This window comes from Tauraco erythrolophus, chromosome 10 (assembly GCF_009769465.1).
Source record: "Tauraco erythrolophus isolate bTauEry1 chromosome 10, bTauEry1.pri, whole genome shotgun sequence".
In the NCBI taxonomy this organism is placed as follows: Eukaryota; Metazoa; Chordata; class Aves; order Musophagiformes; family Musophagidae; genus Tauraco; species Tauraco erythrolophus.
In genome coordinates, this window is record NC_141474.1 from 4,297,932 (window position 1) to 4,323,476 (window position 25,545).

At 43.4% G+C, this 25,545-nt stretch overlaps 1 protein-coding gene across 14 annotated transcripts in view; it reads left to right on the plus strand.

Annotated features, from left to right (window-relative positions):
* The window catches only part of RABGAP1L (RAB GTPase activating protein 1 like), a 262,481-nt gene extending 241,055 nt beyond the window's left edge, over nucleotides 1-21,426 (plus strand). For 13 of the 14 annotated variants that reach the window (XM_086617889.1, XM_086617893.1, XM_086617891.1 and 10 more), the window contains 7 exons: nucleotides 6,049-6,141; nucleotides 13,402-13,512; nucleotides 15,920-16,024; nucleotides 17,234-17,317; nucleotides 17,825-17,896; nucleotides 19,273-19,470; nucleotides 19,791-21,426. In XM_086617889.1, the coding sequence (XP_086474015.1) occupies nucleotides 6,049-6,141; nucleotides 13,402-13,512; nucleotides 15,920-16,024; nucleotides 17,234-17,317; nucleotides 17,825-17,896; nucleotides 19,273-19,470; nucleotides 19,791-19,946 (819 nt within the window). In that variant the 3' untranslated portion in view covers nucleotides 19,947-21,426. The remainder of the gene's footprint in view (nucleotides 1-6,048; nucleotides 6,142-13,401; nucleotides 13,513-15,919; nucleotides 16,025-17,233; nucleotides 17,318-17,824; nucleotides 17,897-19,272; nucleotides 19,471-19,790) is intronic. The other variant, XM_086617904.1, reaches the window with a different exon arrangement.
* Nucleotides 21,427-25,545: the final 4,119 nt, after the last annotated feature.

Here is a 25,545-nt window from a genome sequence, read left to right on the forward strand (position 1 = left end):
TGCCGAGAATTACAACCAAAGCTCTAAAATTGTTGTGGGCACAGGTTAGATCCAAATCAAAATGAACGACGTACCTCTAAATGGGGGGAGCTGAGGGCTGGGTTTTGCGTAGTCACCAAGGAGACGTATAAAACCTTTAGTACCAAAATGTCTATGTTTGTGACACACAATCACTTGGAACTGTTATGCTATGAGGTACGAACCAATGAATAAATTCTGCGGTGGAAAAACTGCTGCTGTTCATAGGACTGGTGTTCCCCAGAGCAGGGCCCTGTCCCAGGTGGCTGGTCAGAGTGTTGGTTCCCTGGTTACCTGATCCCAGTCTGTGGCCTTGGCATGTAGGGGCAGTTTCACTGAGCCTATATGGCCTTTTGTAGCAGGCATCTCCTCGTTCAGGCATCCTTTGAGTTATGCCAGGTAATAAAAATGACCTGGGCACAGATATTTGCCATCTAGAATGTTTCAGATATTGGTGTCCTTCACCACAGTGCTCCCGTTAACCAGAGCCAACGTGAGTGCATGATGGGCGCGTGCTGACAAGGCGGATATAGCTGTTGCCTTTCACGGTGCACGTCAGGATGCTAAAGCCCTTATCCGTACGCGAGAGGAAGCACGCTTTGTCCGGGCGAGCTGCTAGACGTCAGCTGTGAGCGTGTGAAACCATCAGCCATTTCCAAGCACTGCTTTTAAGCCACTCCAGGTGTCTCTCTTTTTGCTAAAACAAATAGAGATGAAGTGGATAATAAGGCCTTCATATCTCGAAGTGAAAATGAATTTTTGGATGCAGAAAACCAATTTGGGGATCTGAAAAGGAGCTTTTTGAAGAAATCTCTGCCACGAGGCGGAACACCCTTTGCTTGAGCCTTTTTTTTTTAGATGCAGACTCCCCTGCGGTTGATAAATGTACCTCTCAAACACAAGCGCTGTGCTGAGTGCAGAAGTACACGCCGGTGTTTAGAGCTACAGTGAATTCCAGGAATTGGAATTTCATTCTCCTCTCCGGTGTTGCGGCTGGATTGCTGCACAACGAGGCTTATTGAATGTGTCTCAGTCTCAGCTTACTCTTTCAACGTAGTGAACTGTATTGCTCACTGAGCCTAACTAAGCAGATCCTTAAACAGCAGGGCTATGGAAGGATAACGTGTTTTGCCAAGTTCAGCAGGTTCAGCTGAATGGAAACACATGGTAGAGATTAAAATCTGACAAAAGGATCTGGTGCTGGAGATCATCCAGCATCGCTGCCTGGCTGCTGCTGTTTCGAATCACAGTAAATTGTGCAGGTACTCCGTAAATTTTGCAACCTGCCTTTCCCTTCTTTTTATAACTTCCTGTAGGTTGTCTCAGTTGCAACTGAGATATTTTGATAATGGACTGATGTGGAAGAAATAAATAAAAATAAAAATTCACAGCAAAGCTGGTTTCCTTTGCCTCCAGTGAGCTTTCAGATTGGATTTGTGTTATCCTGGAGACTCTCTTCAGGAGGTCTTACACCTCCAGAGCTGGCAATGGGGTGACTTGCAGAAGGAAGAAAACTCTCCTCCTGCAAGGAAGGGCTCCTTACGTGTGCTGGTGTGGAGCAAGCTGCTTTGCTGATAGAAAAGGAGCGTTTCTGTCGGTTCTTTTTCCTGGACGTGAAGTAGAGAGAGATACAGTTCTGCAGCAGGCGTTCAGATGGGCGCGCATTAAGCGGACGATCTCTCCAACACAATGCACGTTTCCAAGGAATTTCAGGGCACATCTCCTTCCTGCAATCTGATTGGTTACATTGTTAGTGTGACGGGACAATATATTTGTGGAGTGTTTATGCAGTGCTAGGTAGAGAAAAGATGGGAATCTGGAAAAGAGACGCTTTGCTCAGTCTGGCATTGTGGCAGCACTGGAAATTATAAATCAGGTAACAGGATTTTTCTGTCTGGATCAGGCTCTGGTTGTCTTCAATATGTTCAGGAAATCACTTTACATCTCTGCTTCCATTTCCTTGGCTGTCAAATGAACATGATGATAACTACATCCTCTGAGTGCTCGTGCTTCATTAGAGCAATAAAACATTTTGGAGGAAGGAGTCATAGATGTGTGATTTATTAATCCAGCAAGGTCAGGCTGAACTGTCTGTAAACAGCTAAAGAAATTGTGGAATGAAGGAAAGGTCTCCTGGAGCCGAGCAGATGCCGATGCTCGGCACGCTGCCGGCACGCAGGGTTGCCAGAGAAGGTGAAGCAGATCTTTCCAGCCCTGTCCAAACAGGGGGCAGCTAAAAACAAAGTATTTTTGTTTCTCGCCTGCCACGTATCACCTTGCTGTGGTGAGTCCTTCGAGCGTTCAGTGCACAGAGGTTTTGCTTTTCAGTTCTTCTGCGTGGATGTTTTATTAAGATGCTCTGCATGGCTCTTCCTCTACATACGACTCGTTGTGACATGATTTTATACTTGCACACAATAAAATGAAACGAGTCATGGAGATAAGATACTGAGATAAACAGATGAGCCATGTTTATAAACCATAAGAGTCTCCTAAATTTGATAACCATCAGTTCTAGCCAATATACCCCGTGGTGCTAAAGAAAGAAGAAATCAATATTGCAGAAGCTTTTATGGAAAATTTATGAGCACACTTTGTTCAGGAGCAATCCATGAAGACTGAAGCATAGCTAGCACTATGCACTCACTTATGAAAGGGCTTACAGAGAGGTCCCTTGTTGAATTCACAAACTGTTTCAGGGAATTAAATTGGGGAATATGGAAATGGGCTTTTAAATTTTTATTATTATTTTTCGTTTATCAGTGTATACCCAGAAGAAAGTGCTGTAATAAATTATCAAACTCCTTTGAGTAATGTGGCTGAATAGACAATAACAGTGAAGCAATGACCCTGCCAAAGTTATTAAGCATACCTGCTCGAGTTTCTATTTTATGGGATAAGTGGATTAGTATGGATTGGTTTTCTAATAGGAATTTCCCCCCTCCCAACTGCTTAAGATAGACTCCCACTGTATTTAAGTACTACTTTCCAATTCAGACAAGGCTGTGGCATAAATAGATACTAACACGCGTAAATCACGGTATTCTTTCAGCGAGCAATGTACTCCCTTACACCCTGTGCTTACACCTGCTGTGATTTGATCCCTGTTCCAGGTATTACTTACTGTTAACATTGGAAAGACAGTGTTGCCACGCTGACTGCTGGCAGGAGAGCATAACAGGCGTGCCCCTTATCCCTGGCCACGGCCACAGCATCCACAGATAGCTCCTGTAGGGGTGAAAGAGGGACCTTATCCCTTGTACAGCCGCAGAGGACCTACTCGTGGTCCTACTCACAGCTATGAATTAACATCTCAGAAAGTCAAGGAGAACATATAGGTAAGGGCAGTTGGTGGGAAGTTACCAGGCATTCAAAAATGGTTGTGAATTGCCAGCGAGTGGAAACAGGGACTGTGAAGGTGGTGGAGAGCAGAGTTAAACGAAGCAGCTGACTCTCGTTCTCCCCTGCTCATCATACGGTTTTTGATGTGACCGTTTCTGGTGGTGTTGAGGCAGATGGTTAAGTGCCAAATAGACTCTGTGCAAGTTAAATTCTGCCTCGTCTTGGGTGGGAGTACAAGGTGAAACAAGGCTGCTGTTAGGCAGCTGAAAAAATTAACATTTAAAAAACAAGCAAGGAGAGCTGCAGGCTGCTGGGAGTGAGGTGGTGGTACCAAGAAGCAGCAGTCATCTCTTCAGCCTGGTGAGGCACAGCTGGGACGCAGTGCTCAGCGTAGGCGTTCGGGTCACAGCGGTGCTTTAGATCCCATTTGCTCTCTCCCTAAGAGTTACTTACTCAGATCATTACCTTCGTGCTGTGTTTTGCCTGTATCCTCTGGATTAGAGCGAACTACGATTTAAGTTCACAAGTAATCGAAACAAATCTCATGGTTGAATGGAAAAGGGGCTGCTGCTGCTGCAGGTAAAGGTGAAGCCGTCGGTGGGTCGCTGCGGTGGTCAGTGGAGGCGGTCGCCAACACTGCCTGTGTAAACATGGGGGTTCCCCTGTGCATGGGGGAACTGCTGGGGGGAAAAGGGTTGTGACTGTGCAATTTGTACCTTCACTTTCCACTCTTTGCTCCCTACTTACACAAAAATGTATCTATCTTACATCTGTTCCTTCAGACAGTGGGATTCTTACTGAAATATTTGTGGGGCTGCGTGGATGGGAGACTTGTCTCTCTGTCTGTGTACTAAGACTTAGTTCTTATATCTACTTTAAAGGCTTTAATGAAAAGCATCGAGAATGAGGACAATCTTTGGTTGAACAGATCATCTTCTAAGTTACACCTGCGTTGCACCTTTCTGCCATACTGTGCCACAGTGTCTCCCTCATTTTTATTTTCTACTGGTTGTGTATTGGAGCACAAACTCCACAACAGCATGGGAGAATTGGGTTTGGAGGGTGTCCTCGTAACATCCCAGCCTGGGATCCTTGACCTGGTTCTCCGAGTAAGATCCCAGTAAGCGTCGTGGAAGCAGGGAATAGCTCAGGCTTTGGATGTGTGATGGCTTTGCTTCACTTAGAGTACTACTTCGAAATGATTTCTTATTCTTGAATCTTAAGTAGCCTCAACAGTTTCAATTTGCAGCTCAGACAAAACAGGCTGGGTTTGCATATTGAATATTGCTCAGCTGAAACATAAAAAAGCACCTCTGATTTAATCATTTTCATTAATTAAGAGTCACCGAAGAGAAGTTTGTCCAAAGTGCTTCATGTTTTTACATTTACCCTTTTCTCTTTGCTTTCTTTAGAGAGGTTGGTTCAAGATTCCGTCAGTAATTGTGGGCATTAGTGCTGCTTTAGTAGTGCTCCCTGCAGATCACGTTTCAGGTCTTCTACCTGTGCCTCCCCGCGGCCTGTGCAGCAGCACTGAGCGCTTCTGGGTCCCTTCCTGTGCTGCAGAGGGAGGGAGGCATTGGGCTGAAAACCAGCAACGGGAAAACAACACCAAAACTACGTGTAAACACGTATCTGCGCTCATTGGCAGTAATTTCATGCCCTGAGGCAAGGTGACGGTGGCATGTCCTCACAGCAGGAGTCAGCTGGGCGCGATCAATATAGGCAAGAGGAACAGATACATACACAACAGATCCAGGAAAAGCGCGTGTTTACCAGTCACGATGGTGCCTGGTGTTGGGGATCTCTCCGGCACTTGGCAGGGGTGGCTGCTGCTTGTTGTACGGTGGGGACAGAATAACGCTATCGGAGGTCTCCAGAGGGAGATGGGATCGCTCATGTAGCACAGTGTACCCAATGTAAAGGTGAAAGTAAAGCAGAGGATCTCCATGCTTTGTTTAAAAAGCCACAGGTATTCTTTGTGTACCTTGTTTTAAGTTGAAGCTGTGGTTTCCCAGAAATCCAACTGTCTGGGGCTTGACCTTTCTGCATGGTTGTTTACGGAATTTGCTTGTGGTTTCTGTGCAGTCGCCTCCTGGTTTCCCTGCTGTGGCTGGGAGCGAGCACGGCAGCGTCTCCACCTCTGCCTCGGAGCAGTCTGATGCCAGACTGCATGAGGGAATCGGTCACAAGCTGTAATTTAGACATTAATACTCTTTTCAGCAATAAAACCCAACACTCGGATCTCCCGCAGGGACTTTTCCAGCCCTTTCATATGAACGCTTCTTTCTTCTAATCTCACTTTTAACCATTTTCTTGCTAAGACATTGTTTTGGTGAATCATACCTATCAAAGCATGTTTTCCTCTTCCCTGTTCTCTCACTCCTGTTGTTGACGCTTTTTTCCTCCCTGTTACTCGTATTAAAATGTCTCTACTTCACTCTTGTTTTCCTTTAAATATTTGAATAATTAACAACAATACACACAGAGAGATTTCTGTCGAGGTGAACTGTATTGGTAAGTGTTTGACGTGGTTTGCAGAGTAGAGAAGAGAGGGCAATGGGGAGCGACTTTATTCAGCAGCAGCTTTCCAGCACTTCCTTGGCTTCCTGTTTGCAAGGAGAGCTTTCAGACAGCCTTTCCGCTGTTCCTCTAATCTTTATATCCATGTTTTCCAAATCTATTCCACAGGTACCAACAAAAAAGCTGAAGAAATATGAGAGAGAGTACCAAACAATGCGAGAGAGTCAGCTGCAGCAGGAAGATCCCATGGACAGATACAAGGTACGGGAGATGCTATATGGGACCCTGTTTCGTTGGCTGAATCCCACGGGGAGTGGCGCGGGTCCAGCGTTAAGCAGAGGTGCGTGTACCGTGCTCACCTCCCTGGGACGCGCCGATGCGGAGCGTAGGGAAGTTAAGTGGCAGGTAAAACTCATCCCCTTTCTTGAACAAGCACTTTGAACACTTGGGCGTAGCGTTTTTTTCAGGAATATTTCAATCACAATTTGTAACTCGCAAAGCATCTGCAAGTAGCCACATATAATATTTTTCTTCTTTCAGTTTATATGTTTGTAGGTAACTCTCCTGCTGTTGCACTTTTAATGGAGATCTTCATGAGACGCAGAAACAAAGGGTGATTCTCAGCTACAGACACAGAAAGGAGAAAATACACATTGTTCTAGCACAAGCTGTGTGCAGTGGCATCCACAGAGACTTTTGGAAGATGAACTCTTCCTTGACTGATACGATCCTTGTTATTCATCTCTGTTTATACCAAGCCTCAGTCATTTTTCGTTCATACAGTGCCTAGTGCGGTGGGACCCGGAGCTCTCCTGGGGTCCCATGGTACTACTGCGATAGAATGAATAGTAATAAATATCCTGCCTTAAAGCAACAGAGAAATAAAGGTTCAGTTATTAAAATGATAGCTTGATAGTTCACCAAAAAAGAATAGTTCTTTAATTTTGGATCAGCATTGCTTATCTTTCCAATGTATTTGCTTCTGTTGTCACTGCTACATTCTGTTGCCATCGATTTTTGTGTGATGGAGGCTCTGCCTCCAGGCGTATACTTCGCTTAGTGTTCAGGTTCCATTTACTGCTTACCTTGTTCTGAAAAATCCAGTTTTCTTTAGGCGAAGCTGCCAGAGATGAAGCACCTTACTGCCCGTTGCCCTGCTTAGCTGGGAACTGACATTGCTGACATATACCTGTACTGTTTTCCTGCTGCTCTTCATTGTGCCTTAATACGTTAAGTGACGTTGCAGTTGGTACGGAGTCTGCCAGGAGTGTGGAGCAGTAAATAACCATACAGGGTGCAACAGGTTTACGTGGTCTGTGGATGTAAGGAAAGCACACCACGTTCAGGAAACCACAGTGTGAAAATCTGTAGTGAAAGACTATGTCATAATTCACAAATGTGACAAGCCAGTTACAGGTACAGAGAAAGTAAAACTGACTTTTTTTAAAAAAGAAGTATTTACCTGTGAAGAATTATGTTTTGAGTGTAGTTCTTTTGATGTCAAAGGGTGTAGATTTTATTGTTTGTGAGAACTGGGACTGCTGTAGCAGCCGAGAGCCAGCAGTATGACCTATTTAGGAAAAAAGCACAGCTTGCTGCTGATTAACTTCTGACTAAGAATTTTTCCAGTGGTTCACTTATAGTCCTGTGGAATTAAAATAATACTTAGAAAACAAATAAGGCTTCTTTAAAGCTTTGTGGAGGCATATTAACTGGTTAATCTTGGACGATGGATGGTGAAGAACATTATCCATGAGCTGCAAATGAGGATACAGAAAGTGAGTCTCTGGCCTCTGTCTCTGTGAGTCCCTGTCGCTGAAGATGGCAGCCCGGGTTTTGGCTTGAGCGTTTGAAACTCACCGTGTGGTTTCTTTTCCTTAAGCCGGATTGGGTCTGATCCTCTGAGCGATGCTGTGATGATTGGAGAGAGTCCCCGTTAACTGGTTAGTTGCACATTAAGTTCAAAGTTCAGACGCGTTCTTCAGCTGATGGGTGTCATGGAGAAATGCTTGTAAGTGCTCTCTGCTCCTTGTCTTGTTTGATTTTATGAGTGTGTCAAGCTGAGGGTGGGAGGAATCGACGTTTCAAGAGGTTTCCAAAAGGCAGCAAGAAACACAAGCTGTGTGGGCCCGCGCAGGCAGAGCGCGCAGAGCTGACTTTGCTTGTCCCACAAGTGATGGCTGCACAGCCCGTGTGTTTAGAAATGCGTTTCGTTTTGGCAGCATCAGTGCTTGGCTCTGCCCGGCCAGGCTTGGTTTGGGAAGGGACTAAGTCCACGCTGCCTCTGAGCTCCCTCTGGGCTCGTGCGCTCTCCGTGTGGGCTGGGCTCTACAGGCCTACAGCGTTGACATTCTTCAGTTTCTCTTCCCAGAACAAAAGGAGGTTTTGGTTTACTGCCCAGGAAAGGGATGTTTCTTGGATGGGATCGCTGGAGTGGAGATCCCTCCGGAATATTCCTCTTACAGGTCAAGAAGGGAGCAGGCTTTCAGTCCATCAATAGTTTTTAGTTGTAGTTGGTAGAGGTTTTGTTGTTAGCAGTGCGTTACAGTTTTTATTGTCAATAGAGATTTGCCAGGGCCACAGAGACACCGGCACTGCGGAGTTGCAGTGATGAAGGATGTCTTGATGTCACACCTGCCTGTGACCTGGCCCTCGGTGGACACGGCTTGAAGGACTGTTGAGAGAGTAGGAGATGGGCCACGTGCTGCGCTGGGGCGGGAGCAGCTGCTGCGATGGCAGCCATCTGCCCTGCCATCTCCTCCTCCTGCTCCGTCCCCGCTGCGCTGGTGAGCAGCACAGAGGGCACTCGTGGGACCTGACGCGCCTCTCAAGTGCAGGTCTGACATCCAGGGGGGACTAGCACCAAACCAGGGCAGGGTGAGGGTATGGCGTGCTCCTTCCTCTTCTCTCCAGCGCTCGAGTCCTAGAGGTGTCCCCGAGCATGGGAACGGTGGGGCTGAGCAGCCTTGTAGGAAACGCCGGGAAGGAGATGCTTCCTGCCTGAGGCCAGCTGAGTGTGTCAAGGCAGGGTGCTCCTCCAATCCCACCCGCCCCAAACTCTCCTGTCCAGCTCATATTTTTCATGTTGCTTGTGATTTGACTTACCAAAAGGACAGTATTAAAGAGCGCCAGTTGTTTTTGATGTTTGTTTCTGTCTATATTTACAAGTATTATTTAGGAAGTGTATTTTTTATGGACACTTTTTCACTTTATTTTCCATTGCTTATAACAAATTATCACTCGACATTTTTGTCAGTTTTTTTTTTTTTAAAGGTGCAAAAGTAAATATGTTCGAAGTTGCTGTTTGTCGCCAAATTTCATGACTTTTGGTTAAAATAAATTACAAATTGCCCATAGAAGTCAGGAAGAAAAGTGAGTTGCATGTGCAGAAAAAATAGCAATATGGTTCAGATTGATATTTTTCTATATATTATGGGGTTTTTTCCCTGTGTTTGAGAACACTTCATGTAACAGGGTTTTGGGTGACTTGATGAGAAATTACCAGAGTTGAGCTTGAGACTTCTTGGTTTAAAATCCAGAGGATATAACCCTACAAAGAAGGGCTGGAGTTTTGCAAGCAGACCCTGCTTGAGCACGCCGGTCTGTTCCGAGAGTAGAAACGCCTTTTCCTCTGTGGACCTTGTTGTGCAACGGAGTTGTCGTCTGCCTGAATAAATACATCATTTGGACGTGACAGCCTTTTGTGTGTTTGAAGTGGAAGCAAAAATTAATCCACTGGTCATTTTTATTCAGAGTCACGGTAACTGAATGGTCACCGCCGTGAGGAAAAACAGAAGATGACTCTTGATGTGGGTCATTGGTTGGTTGTGGGTTTTAAAAAAAGTGTGCTGGGGCACTTTGGGGAATGCTTCTTGAGTCAGAGTCAACAAAAAAAACCCACACAAACCACCCCCAGGAGCCTCCGTGTTGTTTCCCCTGAGCGGTTTTCCTGGACAGTTTGCTGTGAAAGCCTTTTGGGTTTCCAGATGGCGGTTCGCAGGGTTTTCCTTCAGAGCCGCTCTGCAATCAAGAGCCCGTCCCGGTGGGCTTACCGAGGCTTCTGTTTGCTCACATCCAGAACAGTGAATTTGAGCCAGAGTTTTCGTTCCACCATTGAGGATCTGGTCCTGCCCAAAGATCTGGGGCTTGGGCGTTTGCTCATCAGAAGGTGTGACACTGAGTTGCTTAACGAGGTTTGTGACTCGGCGGCGGCACAGAGAGGACACATCACCACCACTGAGCTGGTCAGGAATTGCTCCCTGGTGCTGGCTGGAAGGGAGCAGAGGGTGAAGTTCAGCCTTTCAGCCATCCTGAGCTGAGGCTTGCCTACTGCTTCCAAATTTGCTGCTGTCTTTCCGTCCAGTGTGTGATGGAAGCTGGAGTATATCCTCTTTAAAACTCAGAACCAAAAACCCACTGAAGAATCAGCAACTTTTTGGGTTGGTTTTTTTTTTGACTGTCTTTGTTGGTATTAAAAATCATTTTATATCCTGTTTTTACTGTCCTTACATCAATGGTTGAAAGCAGTATTTGGTCTGTGACTTTACAGGAGGTAAGTTTATTTGTGTTTGTATGTATCAGCGGTGTTTGTCTCTTTTGGAAATGCAGTTATCCTCCTTTTAAAAGCGAACCAGAGTTCACCAGCTGCCTTTTGTAACAGGAAGGAGGAATCTGGGAAAGAGGAATCTTTTCTTTTACTGATTGTAGAGCAATGCCAAAGAGAAGGAAATTGTTGTCATAGTCAGTAAATTGTCAGCGGTGCGTAGAGAAAAGGCAGGAAGCTGTCTGTTTACACCGAGGACAACTAGCAGGTCTGACGAGTTGGCTTACAACAGGTTGCAAAATGCTGCCCGTGATGCGAGTCCTGCTGTAACGAACCAGCTCCATCTGTTGAACCTTACGCCATTGCGAATGGTATTTTTGTAAAACCCCATAAATATTTCAGAGCTGTTGAAAATAGTTTGCTACGTATGAAAAGCACTGTTTGCTATTTTTTGTCTTTACCGTGTAACGTTAGGTTTTATTTAGACTTAAGCAGATTAAGAGTTTCCTTCTGAGGAAGGAGGCACTTTTTCACTGCTAGATCTGGGGGGAGGAGCTGGGAAAGAGAAACCATCTAATGGCACACACTGCCCGGTGTGGAGGAAGAGTAAAGGTGGCCCTGTAAGAGACTTTCAGCTGCCAATTAAAAGTGTGGTGAATGAGCTAAAAACATCTCTTAGCTATTGACTGGATGCCCAAGGTAAGAGATCTTTAACTTACTACCAAGGTGCCATGCAAACTGTAGTTTAAGAGGAGGATAGCGCATTTCCAACCACGGAGCTTGCTTACCCACTCGTCTGCGAATGCAAAGCAGGAACTCTGAACTTCACACCGTGCTGCTTGCTTTGCGGACACTGCAGCTTTTGGCAAAAGCATAGCAAAAATGTTAAAGCAAACTTCTCTCTGAGTTGTTTTGTGGAAGTCTTAAGAATTTGCTGATTTCTCTCTCTGAGCAACATCCCTATGAGCAGGTATTGGTGCTGCAGCACCTGCCTGGCAGCAATACCGGCCTGATCTGGTCCCAGTTTTTAGGTGGACTCAAGTCATTTTCTGACAGCTGCTGACTGGCAGAGCTGCTTCTGTAAAAATCGGTGTTTCTAAGATGGTCTAAACAAAATACAGAAATAAGACATTATTATTGTTCAAGACAGCAATTTGGTTTTACACTTTGAAGTATATATTATCCGTACAGAAGGGTTTTACTTTTAAAAATTCATGGTCTCAAAGAGAATACAATGCAATTAAAATAAAAAAGATCCCCAAAGTTCTGCGTCTTTTAGCAGTGGATATTTTAACTGTGTTAAAACAAAAGTATTTCTTTAGAGTTTCTGTAACAAAAGAAGTTATTTAAAGTACGATCTTTTGGAAAGGAAACTAACTTACTTTCCTGTACAGGGCAGTGCATAGTCTAGTTGCACAATAGGGTCACATTAAGGAGAGAGTATTTGCGGAGGTTCTGCTTCCTGCCACAGAGGAAGCTCCCACACGGAAGAGACCTTTTTTAGCATCCTCATAGAGCTGTAGTTGTCCTCTTTTGTGTAAGACAAGCATGCAAAGTCTTCTTGCAACAGAAATGAAAACTGCAGTTCGACAGTGGTGAGTTTCAAAAGAAAAAACTATCTGAGCGTAGCTGGCGAGCAGGAGGAAGTGAAGACAGGTGAATAATGTGCTTATGCAAAGAAATGACATTTTGTAGGAGGGCGTTCACTAACAACTCTTGGAAATTTTTTGCTGTTTTAAGCGCTGGTATATATTCCCTTTACTGTTTTTTCTTGGAGAACATAACTTACCTTTCAAGTGAGCACAGGTTCTTTTTGAAATCTCAGCATGTTACGCTGTTGTTCCTCCACCTGTGAGTTTCCACGTGAAGTTGGTATTTTTGCTTGAGCTTCCATAGCGCACAGATTCCCGTTGCAGTCTGGTTTGGTATGAAAGATTCAGTTATTGTGTGACTGAAGGCCAGCACATTTTTTTCTCTCTTAAAGTCCATTTGAGGAGGGCACCTCTATCTGTCTCACCTGGCTGTGTTCTTCCAAAGACGAAGATGTGTATTTGATGTGGCCTCCTGGAAGTCCACTGACCCACAGACATCTTTTGAATATGATTCTGTCTCTCAGCCCTAGAAGAACAGTCGCTGAAACTGATTTTTAAAAACCACAAATTACTACTGTTCGTTCTCCTCCAGTGTACTTACCTTCTCTAGTTAGTGGTCTACGTAGTAGTTTGTGCCTGTGCGGAGCGGGTAGGGAGCAGAGTGCAGGGGAGGACCAGGGCCTGCAGTCTCCAAGTTCTCCACCGTGCATCGCCTGCCGAGCAGGTTCAGGGCCTGTGCTCAGGGAGCGAGGTCCCCTCTGCATCTGGCACTTTTTCTCCCCAGGTATCCTGTGAAATGTGGCCTGTTCTCACTGGTGCAACTTGCAGAGAAAGTGCACACGTGGTGATACAGATTACACGAGCTGTAGGGAGTTCCCTGCTAAATGCTGTTCTTTAGTGGTCCCGTAGAAGATGGGAGGTTGGCACCACATCGTCTACAAAATGGACTATTTTTATGGGTTGCTGCAGACAAAATTTTATAAAATAGAGGACAGCTTTCTGCTTTTGATTGGAAACATTATTATGAGTATCTCTTGACTGGTCCCTGTTCACTGCTGCTGGGTGGGATTTTATCTGCCTAATTTCTTTTGATGATAAGCGAGCAGAAACCAAGTGCTTTTGTGGAGAGGACTGTGTTTACTTTTGCCAGAGAAACCCTACAATCAGCGTGTCGCTTCTGCGACACAAACATAACCATTGGGATGTAAGTGGAATCGCTGCATTTGCACCGCTGGCTTAATTCACTGTTGTTTCCCAGAGCAGCAGTCCTGTCTTAATGTGCACCCTTGCCTTCTCAGTGTTCTGCACACACAATAGCCTCGCTTATTGCTCTTCAGTATTGATAAGGATTAACTTCCTTTTCTGGTTGTTCCTTTCTCTCTGCAGAGGGAGAACCGCCGGCTCCAAGAAGCAAGCATGAGGCTGGAGCAGGAGAACGATGACCTTGCCCATGAGCTTGTAACAAGCAAAATTGCCTTACGGAATGACCTGGACCAGGTAATGCTAACAGAGATGGGGCACAGCTCAGGCTTGGCAGCACCAGTTCAAGGAGCCCTCTGGTGTGCTCAAGTGAAAGCATGAAGGCGACACTGAAAGCATTATTTGTGTCTTTATTTTCCACATGCATGCAACTGTAGGCATTCGCAGTGGTGTCTTAACAGCACTGACTGCACCTTCTCTGTTGTGGATTGTTTCAGAAAACATAAGCCATAACCTTTAGGCAGATAACAAAGAATGAACTTTACTGGAAAAGGTATCATGTACTCCTTGAAAGACTAATGTCAAGGGAAGTTGCCTTGCAGAATGTCTCCTACCTTACGTGGATCTGTTTTTCATAGCAATTTTAGTACAGCCAACAAAATTCAGAGATAGTGAAGTGGCATGGCACCAAAGATTAGAAGGGCTCCTGGGTGTCCTTTGAGAACTGCTTTTGTTTCCTTTGAGGACTGGAACGCGGAGGGCGACAGCCCTTTATCTCGGAGTTGACTGTCAGCAAACTACACGTTCAGCCCTCCTCTTTCTGGAGTGTTTCATGTAGTATGGAGTGTTTCATGTAGTATGGATAAATTCCTTAACAGCTGTTCTTATGGTATTGAACACAGGAGGGCCGTACTCCACCGCACCTTGTGATTAGTCCCTTGCTCAGCGAGGACCTTTTCCTTCGAGGGCTTCTCAATTTGATTTCCCATAGTTACTTTGCTTTCTTTATCGAAACTCAGAATTGTAAACATCATTGACCACAGTTGTGCAATTCATATTCCTGTTTAGTCAGGTCCTTGACAGTTAGGCTGTGCTGATTTGGATCCATGTGATTCCAGAAGTCTGAGCTGTCTCGGTGAGCAAACACAGGCAGAGATGCTCTTTGCACGATGGAGTGGGCGATCTCCTGTGAAGGCCATGTGCAGTGTGTTGAGGTGCTCTGTCTTCCCCTGGAATAGCTGTACCTGGAGCAGCTTTAGGTCTGCTGCTGCCCACGCTTCTTTTTTCTCAGCTCTCATGACAAGGCTGCCAGGCACACATCTCTGCCAGTCCCATTCTTTGCTCTGCTGCGCTTTAGCAGTCTTTCTGTAGACGAGAGTGGCTCCGTGGAGTTTTCCTGCAGCCCACCTCAGCTCCCTGGCACTGAAAGTAAAGCTTTGTGCTGCTGCACACATCTGCAAGGACAGGTGATACCGTACACCACTGCAGCTGCTTGGAGAACCTGGAGTGAACACATGACGGGAGGAAAGATTTGTAGTTCCTCCAAATCGTATCTTAAACAGGTCTTTCATCAAAAATATCCTTGTCATCCCCAAGTTCTTTTCTTCTAAGATGTCAGTCTTATCAGTTTTCTGTCTTTTCACTGCTTGTTGTCCTTTCTTCCATCCAGCCATATACACACTAAGCAATGCAGGAATCCTCAATCTGTCTCTTCAGGCATGGCCCTGGTGTTGCTGCTTCCACTACCCAAAATCGCCACTAATGCCCTCATTAATAATTAACACTGTGGCAGATAGATAAGCTAATACTACCGGTAGTGGTAGAAAAGCAAACTGCAACTCGGAGACAAGCTCTGTACTGTTATTTCTTGTCCACAATGCCGTTTCCCCTCCTGTTATTTTCAGCAAACTAAGTGTTACTTGCCCCCACCCCTTGCCTGTTGTAGCACGTAGTTACTGAACGAAAGGAGCGGTGTGATGCTGTGTGTGTCTCCCAGCTGGGGAGGTCAACAGAAGATATCCAGACACTGAGAGATACATTCCTCTCCTGGTGATCCGTGAGGATAGTGCTTACAAAAACAAAGTGTTCCCAGGATGTTTCACCAGAAGCTTGGCTCTTCAAAGGAAGGAAAAAATCATATTCTCCAGTCCACACACAGTATCAGGTTTCTCCAGGTAATACTTGCACTGATAAACCATTTTATGTGGTGGTCCTGTTTGTCTCTTTTATACTGGTCTTCACCCGGACCCTTTGTAAGGTACAGTGCAGGCACCTAATGTCTTCTGCAGTATCTGGTTTCCCTGTTCACAGATACAAAAGTGGAATGAGTTACCTGAAGTTACACAGGAGCTAAATCCTGGTGCCCTTACTGAGACTGATATTGTTCCCAACAAAAACACTCCATGCATCATTGTTTGTGTTAGGATTGTGTGAGGACACGGTATCTATGCGTACTTGTCATCTGGGCATAGGTAACATTTAACAAAAGAGGTCCTTTTGCACAGTGGTTGAAACGCAATGAAATGACTTAGAAAACAGCTGTGTGGAAAGGCAATTTCATATAAAAACCAGGTCAGGTGAGCCATCAGAGGGCAGGAAAAGGCAACACTAGAACCTGAATCTGCAGTATTTCTGAGCTGTATACACCAGCACGTTTGTGTTGGCGCAGATAACGTCTGATTTTCACCAGCGTTTCTAATTTTAGGCTGAAGACAAAGCGGATGTTTTGAACAAGGAACTGCTCCTGACCAAACAGAAGCTAGTGGAGACTGAGGAAGAGAAGCGGAAGCAGGAAGAGGAAACTGCTCAGGTAAGACGTTCTCCAACTTTTCCCATTTAGCAAGCAAAAAGGTATGCGGAAAAGCATGAATGCATTACAGTTGCAGAAAAGATTTTTGTCTTCAAAATGCAGTTGCAATTAAATTGTGCAATGCCAGGGTAAATTTATTTAAAAAAAAAAAAGTATATTTTTCAGTGTTTTCCTTTACTTGAGATCTGAATGTTCAGTTTTCCGTACCTGATCCTTTTCCCTCTGTTGTAATAATAATTTTCACTGGTGGTGAGCAATCGCATCGAAGGAGACGTGATCAGACCCCTTTTAATTACCTAAACAAAGAGCTGGAGGAGTTGTTGCTGTGTAAGAGACCATTCTGGTCCAGCTGCAGGTTCCCTGAGCTGCAGCTGTGAAGGCTCCATCTGAAGCTGGAACCAACAGCAGAACAGAGTTCAGAGTTGGGAGAATTTTGCTGACTAGATCTGACCTCACACTCGTTTGCAAAATGTTCATTCATAGTTTTTTAACCCTACGTATCTAACGTGCTGAATACTGACACACAAAAGTATGTTTCAAAAGCGATACCCTGATTTTTATTTTTGCTACTTGACAACAGCGACTACAACAATCAAACGGTGATTCTTTGTGTTTCTCTAAAACGGAGGTTGCCGAGTTCTCTGTTGCTCCCAACAAGGCAGTGGAGGCCTTTTGCCTGCTGAAAGTGCTTTCAGAATGTCGTGGCTTGGAACGGCGGAGGAATGAGTTAGCTGTTTTTAACGCAGTGCCTCAGACCAAAGCAGATGTTTTTTCTCCTGTTTCAGAGATGAGAGTGATAGTGCAGAGAGATTCTTCTCCCTGCTCCATCTCCAAACACACCAATAATCTGTCTGCCCATACCTGCTGTGACAGCGTGCAGAAAAACAAAACCAAAATCAGTACAAGCCACTTAATAGTAATGCTCTTGTTCTGTGTTCTCTGGACCACACTGTAGCACCATTTAACACTCAGAAAGACAGTTGCCCTGCAGGGGAATTCTCTGTATCAGTGCAGACTTTTTGGTTATGACTGAATATAATAAATATTTGTACGTTGAGTAAATCAGACTTTTGTGTGAAGAACGGGAATTTGGTAAGAAAAAGCTGTATAACTGTTGTAAACACAAAAAGACTTTGGGAGAACAATCTGGTGACGCATTTTGAGAAAGTCTTTCAGTGCACTGCGTAACTTCTCTCCTTCAATTCCTAGCTGAAGGAAGTCTTCAGGAAGCAGCTAGAGAAGGCAGAATCTGAGATTAAGAAAACCACAGCCATTATTGCAGAGTATAAACAGGTACTGTTCTCGAGATGCTTTCTCATGTTTATGTGTCAGCTCCTTTCAACCTGTTCTGAGAGCTGAATTTTCAGAGTTGCAGATCTCATCCTCTAAAAGAAGCTACACTACGCTTCAGGCTTTCAGAGAGAAAGCATTGTAACTTGTCATAAATCTTTTTGTGGCTTTCCTAATAGTCTCCTAATTTAGGGAATCAGAAATAACCTTTCAGCTAATTTTAGTACTGTAGGGCAAATGCATCTTTGCTCTGTGATGTAACACAGTGTAATCATTAGAAACCAATTAATTCATAAAATGTTCCTGTCTCTGTGTTCAGGTTCTGCATTGAACATTGCCATTTTTTTCAGCCTCATTATCAGCAGCAATGGATTTGTTAAGGAGGAATGCATATACCTGAGTGAAACAGAATTTAAGAAATGTTGGCTCTGACAAAAATCATTGTTAAAAAGTACAGGTTATATTTTAGTATAGTAAACTTTAGCTAAGAGACTGCTTTCTCTGCTCCAGATTTGTTCCCAGCTGAGTACCAGGCTGGAAAAACAGCAAGCAGCCAGTAAAGATGAACTGGAAGTTGTGAAGGTGAGAAGGATGCCTCGACATATGGGATGTTTCTAGTGCAAGTATTGCTAAATGCCAGGGGTGCAGAACAAAATGTGAATTGAACGTAACAAGCGGTGCCCACCCAGCTGCACTCATAGCCCCACACGCATTTTTCATGGGATGCAAACGATTAAAGGGTTTATTTCCTTTCATGGTTCTTTGTCTTGTATCAGACAGGTTGAAACTCTCAAACCAAAGTGCATATAGTACTTGGCTTTTTTTTTTCCTGCCAAAACATATACTTCTGGCAAAAAGGTGCAGAGAGACAGTATTTAGTTGGATGTTTTGAGTAAATGAAAAAAAAATAAGGCTCTCTAGAAGAGAAAACACATTGCTTCTCCAGTGTGCACAGTGGAGGGGTTGGAACTGGCTGAATTGGACAATGTCTCTATTTGGGATTCTGTAATTTAAGCGGAGTTGGTTTAAGCAATTGGCACAGCTTGGGCCATCCCCAGAATTTCCATGGCAGTTCCTCTTCCTTCTCTAAACCCCTTTACCAGGAAATCTGCACTAGAGGTAAATGTTTTCTGACCAAGTAATAATTCCATCCCTCTGCTTAGTCACTACTGAGTATGCAGAATTTTTTCCTTCTGCTATAGTTGTTTCCTCAACTAGAACCTTGTAGTATTCAAGCTGAACCTGATTTGTTGCTTTTTAGTCACTTTTTTATGTTATTGATTAAAAAAAAAATAATTCTAGGATTGATGTTTCTGTAATCTGCTGAAATAGTTCAGTATCCCATTTTAGTTTGCACGAGCCAGGCCAGCTGTGCCACATCTTTGGCCACGAGCAGCTGGTTCACCTCTCCAGCCAGCAGGAGAACATTACTGTTGATGGCAAAAGGGGCCATCCCCTATGACGCCAAACAAGCACTGGCAGGACAGCATTGGCCCTGGCACGAGCACAGGTTGCTTGCCTGCTTCTGGAAACGTGGAAAAGCTACCTGGCGTTCTTTAAAATGTCACAACCTGTGTTAATCTGGTCAAGTGCTTTCATGGAAGATGACAAGTCCCTAGAGTGTAATTTACTCTTCGGAATTGTGCTGGCATAAATACTCTAAAATATGACAAAGCTTTGGTAGCAAGAGGACTTGAGGAATTCTAATCTAGGAGCAAAGTCTCTCTGCTTAGACAGAGCATGCTAAGTAGATTTTAGGATTTTTTATACTGGTTAATATACCCTAGAAATTCGTTCATAAACTTCTCAGGTTCTTCTCCTGTCAAATACAAAAACTGCAGTAGTAGGTAGTTTGAGTATTACTGACAGAAAAGCAGTCTTAACATAAAAATGGCTCTTCCAAGAAGCAGAGCGACTCCTACAACATGGATTAAAAATGATCTTTCTGGGTATTTCAGGGTAAAGTGATGGCCTGCAAACACTGCAGTGAGATTTTCAGTAAGGAGGGGGCCCTGAAGCTGCCTGCCGTAAGCACGGAGAATAAAGGCATAGAAACAGATGATGAGAAGGATGCACTGAAGAAGCAGCTGAGAGAGATGGAGCTGGAACTTGCACAGACCAAACTGCAGCTTGTGGAAGCCAAGTGCAAAATTCAGGTACGTGGAATCCAAGTACGCAGGGCAGTCTCCTTAACCTCCTTGTGCTCAGTCCTAAATAATTCTGAATCATGCAAAAAAGGGAAGATATACCTGAACCCTTGTGAACTTCCAGAACAATTTTGTGTGTTAAAAAAAAAAAAAAAAGAGGTTTTCATTTGTATATTTAAATGGCTTCTGCTGTTTCTGCAGTTTCAATCTGTCTTCTCTCCCCAGTGCCCAGGAGGTTGCAAGGAAAGCACTGGATTGCAGGGACTGAGTTTGAAGATGCTTTTTTGTTAGTTGGATTTTGATCAATTCTGACTGTTCTGCTTTCTTAGGAGCTGGAGCACCAGAGAGGAGCCCTTATGAATGAAATCCAAGCTGCCAAAAACTCTTGGTTTAGCAAAACCCTGAACTCTATCAAAACGGCCGCAGGCACGCAGCCCCCGCAGCAGCCTCAGCCGCCCCTGCCACCCAAGGAGGGCAGCACATAGTTCCAGCCAGACCCATACAGAGCACAAAGACCACCGCAGCTGAAAGCCTGGGGCATTCTTCCAGTGGTCTCTCCTCTTGGGGAAAGGACAAAAGGCAGGAGTGCAGGCTTGAAGTGAAATTCTTCGGTGTTTTTCATTCATTCTGATGTGACCCTTTTCAAAGGAGGGGGGGAAAAAAATTACTTCCTGTTTTATGTTGAATTCTTACTTCCCAAACTGCCTTGCTGAAAGCCACGTTCTGATACCTTCATACTTTTACACTTTATTTTATATGACTAGATGTTAAATAAATACTTGCAAAACTAGGTCTTTAATACATGACTAATTATTCAAAATTATTTTTATCTCGCGTAGAAGGTTTTTTCTTCTTCTGGAGGAAGAAAGAGAAAGGAAAACGTAAAGTACTGAAGCATAATCTCTTTGTAGAAAGCACAGTGTAATAAGTACTGGTGTGTGTGCGGGTGTTTAGGATAACTTGCGCCCTGGGACCATCTCAGAAGTTTACCGCAGCGACTGCGTCCTGCAGAGAAGCACTTTTTGTAAAGCTTAGGCCATAGCAAAGATAGTCTTGTGCTCTCTTGGCACAATCGTTCATGAGCTTCCCAGATAATTTCTTAGTTTTGATTGTTTGTTTTCTTCAGAAATGCAAGTAGTGCAGTTCTTTGTAGCACTGTTGTTTAAAGGCTGTTTACAGCTGAACTGGAATTGAACGTGAAGTTACCTAGTTCCCTTTTTTGTTTCATGTTTACACTAAGAATTCCAAGAAATAATTCCTTCCACTGGGATAAAGGGAAAACTGTTCAACATTGATTTGATGTTTTTGCTGAGAAGCAGAGTGAAGACCTTGCATAGTTGTTGACCTTTTGTAAATCCTGTGAAATAAGGGGTAGGTTTTATGAATAAAAGTAATGAAAATCTTTCCCTGGGTCTATATTCAAATTCTGAATTTGACACAGAAATGAGGTAATAAAAACCCCAAAAGGCTTGTGCTGCACTGATGAATAAAACATCACAGAAGCAAGATCTGTTTGCCAGAAGTATTTGGTTAGGAAATGCTACGTTGGTATTACGTGTTTTTACAAAAACAGTCCTTTCAAGTGGAATACAAAACTTAGACTTTCCCGTGGGGTAGACTTCTCTGATGATTCCCAAACCTGTCTGGTTGGTTTATATCTCTTAAGGTAAGAAAATTCAAGAGCATTTGTTTTGACTGAACATAAAGTGTTTATAGAAATACTTATTTCATGGAAAATTAAACTATTGCTTGAACTGATGGAATATTTTTTTAATTATACCTGTCATGTCAGAAGATGGTCTTGCAGGTAAATATTGTTGCTGAACTAAAGGTTGTGTATTAATTGTTCCATTTACAAAGTTGTTCCAGGGACATTAGTTCTGTTTTCATCTTTTTTTTTTTTTTTTTAATTCTAAGGAATGCCATATCTTGTCAGTTTTGTACAATAAAATTTAATGATACCCATCTTGTGCTTTGTTGTCAAGCAAAATTGTGAATTATTTTAAACAGGGTAGTACAAAATTAATGTTACCTGTGCCAAAGGAATGATTCTGAAAGGCAGTCAGCTGTTTGAAGGAGAGATCAAAATAGAATTGCTATCCTGACACAACTATCCTGCAACAAAATTCTCTCTTCTAAGAGTAAGGGGTTAAAAAATTTTAATATTTTAAAATGTACCTGCAAGAACAGTGATTATCTGGAAATATTAACACAGCGAGAAAAAAGCAGAGAAAAGCAGAATTTCTTTTGCAAATACTAACAAAGCTCTTTTTCCCTGGTCACTTTCTTGCTAGTAATATTTGCATAAATGTTTCCATTCTCGGGACTGTCCGCACGTAGCATCAGTCGTTCACTCACCACTGCGCTTCACACTCGAAATGAACCGCGTGACACTGATGGTTTGACAGGTGTCCCAGTTTCTCATTCATCTTAAATCACACTGAGAAGTGGATTTAAAACCTTGATTGGAAAAATGCAGTAATAATAACATTAAAAAAATGCTTAAGACTGTGATTCCCTGAGCAGCTGAGTTAACGTAACAGCTCACTGCTGCTCAAAGATCTCACCCCTCCAACTTCCCCTTGTACAGTCATGTCCCTGTCCTTGTTATGGCACTTACTGGAGATGATTAAAAATAAACAGATGGGGCTGGATTTTTGCCCCTCTGGTTAGTCTTTTGCCAAGTTAATGATTTAAATCATCTCAAAGGGCCCAATGAGTGCCAGTGGGTCATGGGAGTGGGACCCCCCAGCTCATCAAAAAAGAGCTGTTAAAGAAGCCCACCACGTTTCATGGAACTAGCTTGGCCACAACATCATCATTCTCAGTGTAGCAGCTCTCTGACTTTGTGAAAAGAACATGTTTGCTACCTGCTAGCTGTGATGATTTCAGACCCTTGTAGGACGGAAGCTGGCTGACATCAGCACAAAAAGTTTCAGAAGGCAATGGCTGCATGATGACTCTTGGCAATGACGTAAAGGCAGTGAACAATTTTCACCTTCCATCTGTAGATCCAAGGTAGCGTTTGTAGCAGTGGCATTTGGAAGAGTAATATTTACGTGGGAACGGTGTCTTCTCAAAACTTCTGAAAGAATAAGAAAATAGCCCTATGGCATTATCTTGATGAATAAGGGTAGTTATATTCTGAAAGAAGGAAAGGAGCAAGACTGCAGGACCAAAACAAGCAAGCTAAAATTCTACCTGCTGACTCTGGGGAAGTTAGCTTCCCGTGAGCAAACAAATCTGGGGTTTAACTAACCCTTTCAGCAGTGTGTGACAGAGCCACGTGCACACAGATCCCAGGCAGACTGATCTGTCGGGGATAGCTGGCTCCTCGTGTAGCTTTTCAGCAGGAAACATCCTCAAAGTCTCACTGCAACTGAATTTTCATGTGGTGCTGAAACAGTTAACATAGCTCCTAAGTCTGGAGCCATCAGTAATTTTTTGCTGACTCAGTATTAAACTATGTGTCCACATTAAACTTATACTAAAAGTAATTTGAATTTTATAAATATGTATGTGGAACTAAATCATATTTTTTAATTTTATTGAGAATGCACAGTTCTGAAATAAAGCCTTTACTTTGATTAGGGACGAACCTCCAAAGAATATTTTTAGTACAACTGTTTTATCTTGTTGGATTCTAATCTGTTCCTGAGATGCCCAATATGGAAAAAAAGAAAAGTACTTTTTTTCACTTTAAAAATAAGTTGTTTTTACTTTGACTGTTAACACTTTACAGGATAAATGAAGCAAGGCTGATTTAGTTACATGGTGCATCTGTCAACTAGTCTTGTATTATCTTTTGTGACTCAAACTTAATATTCTAAAGTAATAGGACTTATTTCACTTAGTTTAACAAATTCTAAATGTCCCCGGAGGGAGCCGAAAACAGTAAAATAGAAAATATTATGTGTGGTGTTAATCCAAGAAACTGAAAAATCCCTGAGGTCTGTATGCGTTGATGTTTAGTAAAACCAGGCTCAGGAACGTGCTGCCAGCTGACAGACACATCCTTGTCCTGCCCGTTAATTAGTACATAATTTGCTACAGCTCAGTTGAATTGCTTACATGGGTAAGCAATTTTTTTTCCTTGTTAGATGTTTTAAAGGACTTCTCTTGGTTGGCCCTTGAAATCTCTGTTAAGATAGATGCTTTAGTCCGTGCCATTGTGTTAAGAAAACTCAAAATAAAACCAGCCATTTACAAGGGGAGGGAGATAAAAGGGAAGTGGAGAACAGCAAGAATTCAGCCCCTTGACAAGGCATGAAGTATCCCATTGACTTCCGAGTCACCGTGTCACTCACTGACCGACTGAATGTGGCCATTTAGGAGTAAGTAAAAATGGAATTTACTGGCATTGAAGTATCAAAACTCGGAAGCTGTATAACTCATGTTTTCTCCACAGGATAACGGTAGGGCTGTTCTCTTCCTTCTGTTAAGTAGTTGCAGTGAAATCCCTGAAACTACTTGTATGTGTGGGAGAACTGTCCCTCTTATTTTGATTTACTGTTAGACTCAGGGATAATTGGCATACTTCTGCATAATCTAATTAAAGCCCAAATACCTTTGGCATTGGAAACAGAAACACTTTTACAATGCTGGTTTTCTTCCAGCTGCTGGAGAGAAAACCATAGTGCCTGTTACTGCCTGAATGTGAAGATCAGGGCACTGTTCTCTCCGGACTGAGGGACTGCTGTGGGTGACTGGCACGTCGCTGCCACAGCCGAACCCTGCGGAGCGAGCCCTTCTGCAGACAGCTGGCATCACTGGACGTGTGATGCCAGGTGTGCCCGGGGCTCTGAATACACACAGCGCCAGGCAGCACCTTCTTGCAAACACAAAGGCTTGAACTAAATTATTTTTCCATCTATTATGCTAATATCCTACTGGGAGGTGTCCCATTACCTCCTTCCAAGTAATAATACTATGGGGAGACACAATGAAGAACTTGAGTTTGGACCTTTCAAGTTAGGTTAGATGTACATCACAGCAGTCTTTAAAACTGGGCTAATCCATAGATGGCTTTTGCAAAATTCAAAGAATTTGAAACTGGATAAATAATACTCAGCATTGATCAAGATCCTATCTTTCCCAAGTCAGAAGTCTACGTAATTTATTTCAGGATCGTGACTTAACACGTACAGGTTAATCCTCCAGGAATACAGGGCTCCCCATTTCTCCTGGATTCCAACTGCTTTGCTACTGAATGTATTTCATGCTATTTTTACCTGAAAAATAAATGAAAAAAAAAAAAAAGATATGGGTAGAGAATTAGGACATTACTTCCTCTTATTTTCTTATTCGGTGGGACTTGCTTTTATTTAACCTGTAAAGGAATATATATGTATCTTTGGAAAACTATATCTTATATATAGAATAATATATAGGGAACTGAATCGCAAGGGGATAAATACATCAAAAGGATTTGGTATCAAAAATTTCATTTGTGATTTGATACCACCAGAATCCTGGGCTGTACTAACTTCCTTTCAGTTTCTCTTATTTTGTATTTTATATAATACTTGGACGGTACTACCAACGCAAACAAGAGCAGATGTTCTCCGATTTTTCTCCAGATTCCAATTCCCTCCTTCCAGTAATTCCTAGTCTTGCACCGCTGCTGATACCACCTTCAAAAGCTGTGCCAGGAGCTCTCTCTAGCTTTGGGAACTGCTGCTTTCCCATGAAAGAAGATTCTCTGGCTTCTCTGAACTGGGAAATGTTGGCACGTGAATGCAGAAAAGGGTCTACCAAGCGTGATCCAGATCCCTGAGCGTCTGCCACTCAAGGTGGACTCACTTCAGCACTTGAGAACGGAGGGCAGCTTCAAAGCTCTGCCTCCATTACAAAGTTTTCCAGGTTTGGAGTTGCATTTGTTATCTGGGTATGTCCCAAGTTCATAAAATACACTCTCAAAGAGTTAGGAAAAAAGAGCATCCTGGCGATATCAGGCTTTTAACTGGGAACAAGTCAGTACTGCCAGTTCTTGTGTAACAAATCCACGTATTATATAAAGTATAATATGGAAATATAAGTGTAATGCTTGTTATTAAAAGTGCAATTCAATGTACATGGTCACAA